Here is a 12,497-nt window from a genome sequence, read left to right as displayed (position 1 = left end):
AAGGTTTGATCTCCCAAACCAGAGGCACTTCACAGACACTATGCAGTTAAGAATACACAGCAAGGTAGGTGATGGTTCCCAGTACAATAGAACTTAGCGAATATGTTTTTTTGAGATTTTATTTATGAGAGACACACAGAGAGAGGCAGAGACACAGGTAGAAGGAGAAGCAGGCTCCCTGAAGGGAGCCCGATGCCGGACTCAATCCCAGGACCCTGAGATCACAACCTGAGCCAAAGGTAGATGCTCATCCACTGAGCCATGCAGGTACCCCGAACTTAGCATATTTTAAAAGTAATATGTTTAAAACATGCTCACTAGGGTACCAAGACTTTTCTTTGTCCTCAAATAAGTGCACTTGCAGACAGAAAATCAGGATCTTTGCAAGAACCATGGCGGATTTAGACTCTGTCCTGTGTCTCCGGCCCAGTTTCGGAGCCAGGAGGGCAGCCCTTGCACTATCAAGTAGCATGCCAAAGTTAATCATTGGCCCTGCCAAGTACATGGCAGATCAGGCTGTTTTTGTGTGCCTGTTTTTCTATTTTACGTAAATCACCCTGAACATGTTTGCATCAACCTCCTGGTGATGTACCTTTGATCAATAGATTTTAGACAAAAGTGGTTTTTGAGTCCAAAGATCAGGGCTGGGTTGACCTGCAGACTGGATACAGAGTGTATAAAAACAGGGGCAAGGCGCAGGCTGATAGCAGAGCAATCGCCAAGTCTGTAATAGCTGCAAAGGCTCAGCTGTAGGCTGCCTGAGGAGCCAGGGAGTAAGGATGGAGAAAGGAATGGATGTGCTCCATGACTTTGGAATCCAGTCAACGCACTACCTCCAGGTGAATTACCAGGACTCTCAGGATTGGTTCATCTTGGTGTCCGTGATTGCAGACCTCAGGAATGCCTTCTATGTCCTCTTTCCCATCTGGTTCCATCTGCGTGAAGCTGTGGGCATCAAACTTCTCTGGGTAGCTGTGATTGGAGACTGGCTCAACCTCGTCTTTAAATGGTGAGTAAGAGCCAGACAGAGAGGAGATCGGCAAGGGAAGAGGCTGGTATTCTCTCTGGAAATGTCTGACCATCAGAAATTGCCTTCTCCGTGCTAGTCGGGAAGCCACAGGTTACTCCCCTCCTGACTCTGGATCATCTACCTAAAGAGGGAAGACAGCGAAAATCTTGTTGATGAATTGAAGATACAGGCAAGGCTATTTCATATGGATGGAAGGCCAGCCGGACTTAGTGAAAAGTCTAAAGTATATAGGCTATAAGCAAAGAAGCACAGTTGTATTACTTTGAAGCAGAATAGGTAACATAAAGATAGGTGTATGAAAGATGATGTATGAAAACAGGAAACAAGTATATAATTTAAAAACCCACTGCATGGAGAAAGGAGAAGTAACCCAGAGAACTGGGCTCTAACCCTTGTTCGGCCACCTACCAGCTGTATGTCCTGGGAAAGTCAGAGCAACTCTCTGAGTTTCTGTCTTACAATCTGTAAACTTAAATTATCCTTGGGAGCTTAATAATAATTCTAGTTAACATTTATTGAACATTTAGTAGGTACTAGGCCATGTGCCAAGTGCTTTTCTGTGAGGTAGTTACTACTGTATTATAGATGAAGAGACAGAGCCATTACGATAAGGGACCAGAACTAGATCCACATGGTGGTCAAAGGCAGAGGCAGCATTTTAAGGCCAGACAGGCTAGTTTCAGAGGCAAAGCTCTTAAGGATTATGCTGTATTCATTGCTGACAAATTGACTTTTTCAGGGAGCAGGAGGAAGCCAAATTTTAATGTTTGTCAATTTCTCTGGTGTATATATTCCTATTGGGGCCACTTTTGATGGGTCAAGCTTGCAAAAATCCTGAATATTTTACAATTGTCAGCCAATACCATATGATTCTAGCTCATTAGTGGCTTGGCCTCTATTTCCTCATCTAGAAAATAAAGAGCTTGGGCCAGCTAAAACCTTTACCATCCCTAAACTATCTATGTCTACTGTCAAGTGATTCTGAAGACCCTTCTAGCTCTAATATTCTTTGGCCATAAACAATAACATCCTTTAGTGTCCAAAAGAAAAAAAAAATTGTCTTGGGTTGAGAGGCTCAGGGCATATCGATGTGGTTCTGAAACCTCTATTGAAAAATCTACTAAGTTTCGTCTGTAATGTCCCCTATTCAACAGCATGACCCTAAAAATTAAACAGATAAAGTGTTATTTTAAACATCTGATCTCAGTTGAAGAACCATGGACTTTCTCTGAGTTGGCGCAGGTCAGAGTTAGTGGCTGTCTGATTTCGGTGAAAAATCACTATTCCACCCCTGGAAGGGCTGACCCTTGACACCTGTTTCCACAACAAAAACGTATCTAGTACTTTTAAAGGGAAGTCTGAGTTACCCTGCTCCAAGGCAGAGAGGATACAAAGTGAGTGCCAGAAGTTATCTATGTCCCTACACAGAGCAATTCCTGCAGCAAAGAGGCCATATCTCCTGATGGTGCTTGTCCCTGGGGCTAGTGCATATTCTCTGATGTCAGAAGAAACCCAAGACTCTCTGAGACCTGAAGAAAGAGTATAGGGACCTGGCAGGATTTACAAGTCCAAGTTGCAAACTGTAGTTCTGTATGTGTCCTTCCAGGACAAATTCTTACTGAGGTTTTTAAAAAAGTCACATAGCTTCCATTGATATGCATTTTTTTTAAGATTTTATTTATTTATTCATTAGAGACACACAGAGAGAAGCAGAGACAGAGGCAGAGGGAGAAGCAGGCTTCTCGTAGGGAGCCCGATGTGGGACTCCATTCCAGGACCCCGGGATCATGTCCCGAGCTGAAGGCAGATGCTCAACCGCTGAGCCACTCAGGTGTCCCCATTAATATGGATTTTTAGGATCTTGGGTTTATTTCTGTTTCAATAAATAATACATCAAAATGGTTCAGAATTCAAAAGTTATATAAAGGATGTACCAGAAAAAGTCTCCCTCCCTTACTGCTCTCCAGCCATCCAGTTCCTCTTCTTGGAGGCAGCCAAAGCTAACAGTTTTCTGTTTAGGATCACATGAATCTTCTCCTCAAATGACTCTCTCGTCTCAGAAGTGTGGGCTTCAGACAAAACGGTTCTTTCAGGGAAGGTGGGTGGGGGAACAGGGTAACTGGGTGATGGGCATTAAGGAGGGCATGTGATGTGATGAACACTGAGTGTTATACTATATATTGGCAAATGGAATTTAAATAATTTTTAAAGGGGTTCTTTCAGTAACTCCAGATACTGGTTCTGCTTTTTTACAGGATTCTGTTTGGACAGCGTCCATACTGGTGGGTCATGGACACCGACTACTATAGCAACACCTCTGTGCCACTGATAAAGCAATTTCCAGTTACCTGTGAAACTGGACCAGGTGAGAGTCCCAGCCCCTGAGACAGAAGCTGGGTGGACCTGGTTCACTGTAGCCACCTATCAGCATTCATTGTAGACAAAGCTGTCTTTGAGGGGACATGAGGAGAGCCACTCCTTCAAGCTTTAATCATGGTCTTCAATTGGGTACAACTCTTTTTTTTTTAAGATTTTATTTATTTACTCATGAGAGACACACAGAGAGAGGCAGAGACATAGGCAGAGGGAGAAGCAGGCTCCATGCAGGAAGCCCGACGTGGGACTCGATCCTGGGTCTCCAGGATCACACCCTCAGACCCAGAATCACAACCTGAGCCAAAGGCAGATGCTCAACTGCTAAGCCACCCAGGTGTCCCGGGTACAACTCCATTTAATTTAATTCAAGAAGGTCTCCCTGAATAACACGTTACTGCTACTTTAGAAATCTGCCAATATTTCCAGAACCTAAATTGCTAATCCAGAGAGATAAGGGTACTGTTCTGGGCAAAGGACCTAAGAGAGTAACTGTATGATGGCCCTTTGTCCAGGGAGAGAAAGCAGTAGAAGCCTAAGCCCTTGGCTATCCTTCCCTGAGGCTTAGACAAGTAGCTGTGCAAATGATAGATTTCCCTTCTTAGTAGACACTGGAATATCCAACCCCTTCACTCACCCTTAAGTCTCATGCTGGCATCCCTTCCTCAGGGACCCTAACCTTGACTCCCAAACTAGGGCATGGCCCTTAGCTATTTGTTCTCACAAACAATTTGTTCACTTTAGAGGATATTTGTTCATTCAGATGTTATTTATTGAGCACCTACTCTGTGCCAGACACTGTTCTAGGTACTTGGAGTACCTTAGTGAATAAAACAGACAAAGATTCCTGCCCTAGTGCAGCTGAAATTTGAATGGTGTGTGTATGCACATGCACACACAATATACAAAATCATAATACACAAGTAAAATATATAGGATATTAGAAGACATTAATGTAGATGAAGAAGAGAAAGAAGAATAGAAAGAGGAGAGGAGGGGGAAGGAACAGAGAAGGAGGAGGAGGAGGGGGGAGGGGGAGGAGGAAGAAGAAGAAGAGGAGAAAAGGAAAGGCAAGGCTTTATCTATGAAATTCCCTGGAAAGCAGATTCAGATTAGATTAGCACACAGGAACTCATACTCCACATGCATTGCTCCTGTCTGCAACAGGAGCATGCAGGAGCAACGCATGTGGAAGGAAGGAACAGTAGCCAACTGGGCAGGAGAAGTCTAACTCAGATTTGGTCTCAGCCAAACCTACAGGGGAGTTCTGAAACTGGGGACGGCCTTTCAGAGTTTGCCCTGAATCGAGTCAGGAGAATCAGGCCCTTATGCCCCAATATAGAGCGGTGATTGGGTGTAGGCTGCCCCTGGGGAGATGGTAACCCTGATCAAAATGGCTTTGTTTAGTCCAGGGCAATCCTCAGAGAGGGATGAGAGCTGAGGGCCATCCATGACCACATTCTCAACAGCTGGAAAAATAAGTTCTTCAGTCTAGAAGGGAATCTGGGTGGCATATCTCAAGACCTTCTATCTTTCAGGATAGAATGATCAGGAAGTATTGGTTGAAGTATTAAGTAAGATGGTCAGGGTAAGACTCCCTGAGAAGAGAGGTTTGAGCAAAAACTTGAAGGAGCCAAGGAAGTTAGCAAGTAAATTTCTGGTAGAAAATATTTCTGGCCAGAAAGATCAATAGCACAAAGACTCTGAGGTGGAAGTATGTTTAAAGGAGAGGAATGAGGCCAGTAAGACTGGAACAGAGTGAGTAGCAAGAGTGGAGGAAGTGATGGAGGCCAGATTGATTTGCAGTTACACACTCAGTATCCTGATTCTTGGTGTAGTTTCTAGACTGTATTTAACTATAAGAGCTGGGGCCTTCTCTGGTTTTACTTGCCACTGTACACATACACACACTCCAGAGCCTATTACAGTTCTGGTCAGGTGGTAGGAGCCCAATAGATATTTGTTTAATAAATGACTAAATGGATAAATAGATGGATGGCAGGATGGGTGGATGGGTGGATGAAAGGATGGAAAGATGGGTGGTGGATGGACAGACGGATGGATGGATGGATACAGGACAACCACTAGAAGTGTCCCAGATGGAGACTTTTCACCTTTAGTTCATCCATTAATCTCTTCCTCACCCTTTAGGGAGTCCCTCTGGTCATGCCATGGGTACAGCAGGTGTATACTACGTGATGGTCACATCTACCCTTTCTATCTTTCGGGGGAGAAAAAGGCCAACCTACAGATTTCGGTAAGAATCAGCACTGGGGTGTGGGCGGTGGAGGGCAGGAGGTAACTTTCTCTGCACCTGACACACCACTTGCTCTTCCTCACATTCCCCACAGCTAGCCCACCCCCTCTTGGGTTGGTACTGAGCAGAGTTGTGGCATTTCTGCTGAGGGCAAATGTTAGAGTCACAGAATGTCAGGGCTGGAAGGGACCTATGAGAGCAACCCCTCACTTTACAGATAAGGAAACAAGGCCTAACACGGGAAAGGAACTTTCCATGATCAGACAATGTAGTACTGGCAGGGTTTCAATAAAATCCCATTTCTAGACCAACCAAAGAATCGCCTTGTCCAGGTCACAAAAAAAGAAACATAAGATGTTCCTACTACAGAGAATTTCTGTGCATGCAGCCACTATGCCAATCCTTAAAATTATACACATATAAAATCAGGAGGTTAACCTTCACATGTGCAAGGATTCACCAAGTGACACGGTCATCTCTGAGCTTTTGTGTATGGGCTTCAGTTTACAAAAATGCCACTGACTGCACCTAAGTTTGTCAGACTCAAGCATTCCCGCCAGGGCTGTTCTTGCTAAAGGATGTGTGTCTGGGTTCTGTTATGACTGCCTCTTCTGTTGCAGGTGCTTGAATATCCTTCTGTGGTTGGGATTCTGGGCTGTGCAGCTGAACGTCTGTCTGTCCCGAATCTACCTTGCTGCTCATTTCCCCCATCAGGTTGTTGCTGGAGTCCTGTCAGGTATCAGCTGCTTTGGCTCTCTCCCTTCTTCCTCTCCTATCCCATGTCTCCCTAACTGGGACGAAAATCCCAGCATTCCAGTCATGTTCTGGGTGTAATTGATGCTGTTAGCTCTTCAGAGGGTTGAAAGTTAAAGGTGGGTGAAACTATTCATTTCTACAGGAGCCCCCACATGGACACAATTAAATATGTTTCGGAAAAGTTGCAATACATCAAGTTAACTTACCCAATTGAATTATCTTGAAATTTCCTTACTTTCATATTCCTTATTTCTTCAGTTGGAAATCACCCCTAGCTTAGGTTCTTTTTCTTTTTTTTTAGGTAGATTTATTTATTTATTTATTTACTTATTTATTTATTTATTGTGGGTGGAGGAGCAGAGGGAGAGGGAAAATGAATCTGACTCCACGCTGAGTGTGAAGCCAGATATCAGGCTCAATCTCAGGACCCTGACATCATGACCTGAGCTGAAATCAGGAGTTGAATGCTTAACTGACCGAGCCACCTAGGCATCACAGCCCTTAGTTTAGCTTTAAGGGAATCTACCAAATTTGACAAATTAATAGTGTCCTAGAAAAACTCTTTACTTGGGTAAAGAGGGTAAAATTAATTTGCAGACTTACAGTTCGTCTTTCTTATAGGTTCAGAATTTTGTTTTGTTTTGTTTAATATTTTATTTGTTTATTTGAGAGACAGTACGAGCAGGGGAGAGAGGTAGAGGGCAAAGGAGAAGCAGACTCCCTTCTGGGCAGGGAGCTGACATGGGATTCAATCCCAGGATCCTGAGATCCTGACCTGAGTCAAAGGCAGACGCTCAACAGACTGAGCCACCCAGGCGCCTCTAGGTTCAGAATTTTGAATAAGTTGATACCTAAACAATGCAGGGGTTAGGAGCATTGACCCCTACTCCATGCACTCGAAAATCCACATATAACTTTGATTTCCCCAAAACTTAACTACTTATAGCCCACTGTTGACTGGAAGCCTTACTGATGATAATAATAGTCAATTAACACACGTCTTGTATATGTATTATATCCTGTGTTCTTACAATAAAGCAAGTGAGAGAAAAGAAAATGTTATTAAGGGACGCCTGGGTGGCTCAGCGGTTAACCGGCTGCCTTCCGGCTCAGGGCATGATGCTGGAGTCCTGGGGATCGAGTCCCACATCGGGCTCCCTGCATGGAGCCTGCTTCTCCCTCTGCCTATGCCTATGCCTCTGTTTCTCTCTCTCTCTCTCTCTCTCTCTCATGAATAAATAAATAAAATCTTTAAAAAAAAAAAAAGAAAATGTTATTAAGAAAATCAGCAGGGGTGTACCGCCTGGGTGGCTCAGTTGGTTAAGCATCTGCTTCAGTTCAGGGCATGATCTCAGGGTCCTGGGATCAAGCCCTGCATCAGGCTCCCTGGTCTGCAAAGCGTCTGCCCTTCCCTTTCCCTCTGCCCCACTGCTTGTGCTCTCTCTCACTCTTCTGTCTCCCTTTCTCTCTCAAATAAATAAATAAATAAATAAATAAATAAATAAATAAACAAACAAATAAATAAATAAATCCTTTAAAAAAAATCTGCAGGAACAGGAGCACCTCGGTCGTTCAGTCTGTTGGGCAGCTGCCTTCAGCTCAGATCATGATCTTGGGGTCCCAGGGTCAAGCTGCATGTGGGGCTCCCTGCTCAGTGGGGAGTCTGCTTCTCCCTGCGCTCTCCCCCCTTCTCATGCTGGCTCGCACTCTCTGTCTCTCAAATAAATAAATAAATAAATAAATTTTTAAAGATTTTATTATTTATTCATGAGAATATACAGAGAGGAGACAGAGAGAGAGGCAGAGGCACAGGCAGAGGGAGAAGCAGGCTCCACGCAGGGAGCCCAACATGGGACTCGATCCGGGGTCTCCAGGGTCATCCCCTGGGATGAAGGCAGGCGCTAAACCGCTGAGGCACCCGGGCTGCCCAGATAAATTTATTTTTAAAAAAAGATTTTATTTATTTATTCATGATAGATAGAGAGAGAGAGGCAGAGACACAGGCAGAAGGGAGAAGCAGGCTCCATGCCGGGAGCCTGACGGGGGACACGATTCTGGGACCCCAGGATCGCGCCCTGTGCCAAAGGCAGGCGCCAAACCACTGAGCCACCCAGGGATCCCCCAAATAAAATCTTTTTTAAAAAAAGATCAGCAGGATGAGAAATACATTTACAATGCTCTGTATATTTATCAAAAAAATCTGCATGTAAGTGGACCCTCCTACTTCAAATCCATGTTGTTCAAAGGTCAACTATACTTGTATTTTCTTAGATCCCATTTAGAAGGGGCGGAAAAGACTTAGGTTAAGTATAAGAAACTTTACTTTGTGGGAGGTACTGGAATATAAGATCTTAGGGAACTTGTAGAATTCTCCCCCTAGAGATGGGTAAGAGCAGAGCATGGCAGCATTACAAGAAGTGTGTTGAATACAAGGGAGGTAATGGTTTCATGACAACCACAAAATAATACAGCATTTACCACTGGGTACCATGTTTGAGGAAGAACCCAGAAGCCATGTTACATGAAAGACCTGAGAATGTTTAGGTTAGAGATGAGACTGTCTTCAGATGTGTTTTATAAAAAGGCTGTAGCTTTACAACTTAACTCTTACAGAAATAACGAAGACCAACAGATGGCATTAGAGGGGGACACATTTCAGCTTAGCACAAGGAAGAATTTTTTATAATCAAATCCATTCAAACATGAAATGGGCTGCCCGAGTGGGAGTGAGCTCTCTACCTCTGCAAGTATTCAAGTAGAAACATAAGGACCCCCAACAGGAAACATGCATGCAATGGGAGAATGTATGGGACATGACTCTTCCATCTGAAAGAGTGTATGACTAAGGACAGATTGGAGTCACATAGGAGAATAAACCAGGTGACTCTCTAATCTAGCATCTGTGATTTAATGCCACAATGGCAGGATGGACCATATGTTACCTATTGCTCCAAACACTCCCCACCTCTGCGGCTGAAGGTCCAGAGTCTTCCCTATTTCTCACAGCCATTCTTTCTTCCACGCAGGCATTGCTGTTGCTGAAACTTTCCGCCACATCCAGAGCATCTACAATGCCAGCCTCAAGAAATATTTTCTCATTACTTTCTTCCTGTTCAGTTTTGCCATTGGATTTTACCTGCTGCTCAAGGGGCTGGGTGTGGACCTCCTGTGGACACTGGAAAAAGCCAGGAGATGGTGTGAGCGGCCGGAATGGGTTCACATTGACACCACACCCTTTGCCAGCCTTCTCAAGAACGTGGGGACCCTCTTTGGCCTGGGGGTGGCTCTCAACTCCAGCATGTACAGGGAAAGCTGCAAGGGCAAGCTTAGCAAGTGGTTCCCATTCCGCCTCAGCTGCATTGTGGTGTCTCTCATCCTCCTGCACCTCTTTGACTCTTTGAAACCCCCATCCCAAACTGAGCTGATCTTCTACACCTTGTCCTTCTGCAAGAGTGCAGCAGTGCCCCTGGCATCTGTCAGCCTCATCCCCTACTGCCTTGCCCGGGTCTTCGACCAGCCAGACAAGAAGTCTTTGTAAGGCATGTGGAGTCTTCAGTATTCAAGCCAATGACTGTGCCAATCATCGAGGTGGCTGGGGTCTTGTGCCAGCCCATTTTGAGGCCAGAGGTGCTAGAGTCAGCTCAGGTAACCCCTTCCTCCTTTGCAATTCTAATTGTATTGGGTGGGGTGTTTGTTTTTTTGTGTTTTTTTGTTTTTGTTTTGTTTTGGTTTGGTTTTTTTGGTTTTTTTTTTAAAGCTAATAAGGCTAGTTGAGAAAGTCTTATCTGTTAGTTGGGGTGTTCTGGATTTTTTTTTTCCCCTGAAAACTTACTTGCTCTTCTTTTAGATACACAAAAGCAAGGCTTCCAGGTAGGGCCAGCTCACAATCCCAGGCTGGGGATCTCAGCTCAGGATTTTCTACCTGTCCCCATCCTTACAAGAAAAGGGAAAGGAGCAGTGGATTTGATAGAGAAAGAAGAATGGATTAAGAAAGACTTCTTCGTATCCTGCATATCATGCAAATTATGTTACACAAAATCTAAATCGCTTTGATTATATTTGAATTTTTAGGTAAGGGACTCTCAATAGTGGGGGACCAACTTAAAGCATAACTAATAGGTAGTTAATGGGGTAATTCTGCTTCTTCTATGTTTCTACTATATATCCATGGTCTTTGCATTTACCAAGATTTCTGAATGGCTGCAGTGACCTAGATTTGTGCTGGGTCAGAGCATTCAGATATAGTCAGCTTCTCTATCACACTACATCTTCCTCCTTGTCAGCCTAGCTCTGCTTTCCCTAGAACTTTCCACTGGCTCTACATCCTGCTGGACACAGAGATGCCTAAAGGCAGCTCTAGGGTAGTGCTTTTGTATGGTTTAGTCAAGCTCTGAAATCTTGGGCAAAAAGGTGAGGAGAGGGCAAGGAGAGGAAAGGATTCCTCTCTCCAGAAGGTCACTCCAATGTTACTTTTGATTCCTAGAGGGTAAATATGACTCCTTTTTCTATCCCAAGCCAACCAAGAGTGCTCTTGGAGGAAAAGCCAGCTCTTCCTTGCCTGTTGTCAAGTCTCAGCTGATTTGCAGAATATGTCTTTTAAAAATGTTTAAGCCTATTTATTTGAGAGTCCTTGTTTTTGCTACTAATTATATAGTTCATCATATATTACCATTCACACCAACCATCGTGGTCATAACATCTTTGAAAAGAAAAATATATATGTGCAGTATTTTATTAAAACAACATTTTATTTAAGAATGAAGTCTTGCTGATTACTGTATTTTAGATGCAATGCGATCTGAAGGTTCTAATTCTGGCCCAGCTAAATTTCTAGCTCTTTTTCTATTTCCCTAAACAAATAATTTAGTCTCTGTGTACTTATGTTTTCCCTTTGGAGAAAGAAGTCTTGGGCTGGCCAGGAGTACCAGTGGAGCTGGGGGACCCACAAAGTGTCCACAGGGGCACAAGTAGAGTTGAGTGCATCAACACAGGCACAATATCATTGGCCAAGGTTGAACATTAGTTACCAGACCACAGGTTGGCATGAGTTGCTCTAAGGGATCAAGCTACAACTTAAAGGCAAACAATCAGGGTCATTACCAAAGTAAACAATCAGGGAATGTAAGTCATAGCAGCAGAAAAAGACTGGGTAAACTCTGGAATCCAGGAACCCGGCATCAGCAAGGTTTGAGGTTATGGTTAAAGAAAGTCTCAACAGAGCAAGTCATAGCAGCAAGGAATGCTCATAGGAATTATTGAAGTTTTCTCCCCAAATGATCTATTTTTATTCTGGGTGCTGGGCACCACCCCCAAAGGCCTGGACACATCAGCCTAACCCTGCATCTACTGAGGATGAAATCTGCTCACTCACTTCGGAACTTTGGAATGTGTATATCCAGGAAAATTGAGTCTTCCTACTGGATTTGTTTTCTTCAGGGGGCACAAGGCCCCTCGGAGACCTTAATGGTCTTACCAGTGGAGAAGGGACATGATCTTGTTCTGTCTAAACTGAACTCGTTGCTCAGGCCTGGCCCCCATCCTTGATGATTTATCAGGGAGCAAGTCCAGGTTCCTTGCAATAGGATTCTGGCAGAAAGTGAATATTGCCCCTGCCCCCAGCAGTTGGTGAGGTTGATAAGGACACATAATAGATAAAATTACCGAGTACTTATGTGCCAGGCTCTGTTCTATGCATTTTATTTGTTTCTACAATTAATTCACTTAATTCTCCCAACATCTCTGTGAGGTGGGGGCTATAGCTTATCCACACATCACATATAAATAAAAACAGAGAGGGTAGGTATCCTGCCCAAGATGGTGAAGTCAGTTTGACACCAAGCAGTCTGACTCCAGAGTCCACACTCCACCCTGTAGCCCCCTCACACCAATGGGCACCAATAAGACTGGTGGGTATTTCTGGTTGGCTCAATCAGTGGAGCCTGTGACTCTTGATCTCAGCGTCCTGAGTTCAAGCCCCACATTGGATGCAGAGCTTACTTAAAATTAATAAATTATTAAGAAAAGAAGAAAAAAGACTGGCAGCTGTTTGAAACCATTCTTCAGATGCCAGATACAACTTTG

At 44.0% G+C, this 12,497-nt stretch overlaps 1 protein-coding gene across 1 annotated transcript; it reads left to right on the top strand.

The window, feature by feature from the left end:
• Nucleotides 1–590: 590 nt before the first annotated feature.
• On the top strand, nucleotides 591–11,178 carry G6PC1 (glucose-6-phosphatase catalytic subunit 1). Its single transcript, XM_038547217.1, has 5 exons — nucleotides 591–1,009; nucleotides 3,286–3,395; nucleotides 5,555–5,660; nucleotides 6,281–6,396; nucleotides 9,443–11,178. The coding sequence occupies exons 1-5, from the start codon at nucleotides 780–782 to the stop codon at nucleotides 9,952–9,954; spliced, it is 1,074 nt and encodes a 357-aa protein (XP_038403145.1). The 5' UTR covers nucleotides 591–779; the 3' UTR covers nucleotides 9,955–11,178.
• The last annotated feature ends 1,319 nt before the right edge of the window (nucleotides 11,179–12,497 follow it).

Source organism: Canis lupus, chromosome 9 (genome assembly GCF_011100685.1).
Source record: "Canis lupus familiaris isolate Mischka breed German Shepherd chromosome 9, alternate assembly UU_Cfam_GSD_1.0, whole genome shotgun sequence".
Classification (NCBI taxonomy): Eukaryota; Metazoa; Chordata; class Mammalia; order Carnivora; family Canidae; genus Canis; species Canis lupus.
This window is presented reverse-complemented; position numbering and strand designations above follow the sequence as displayed.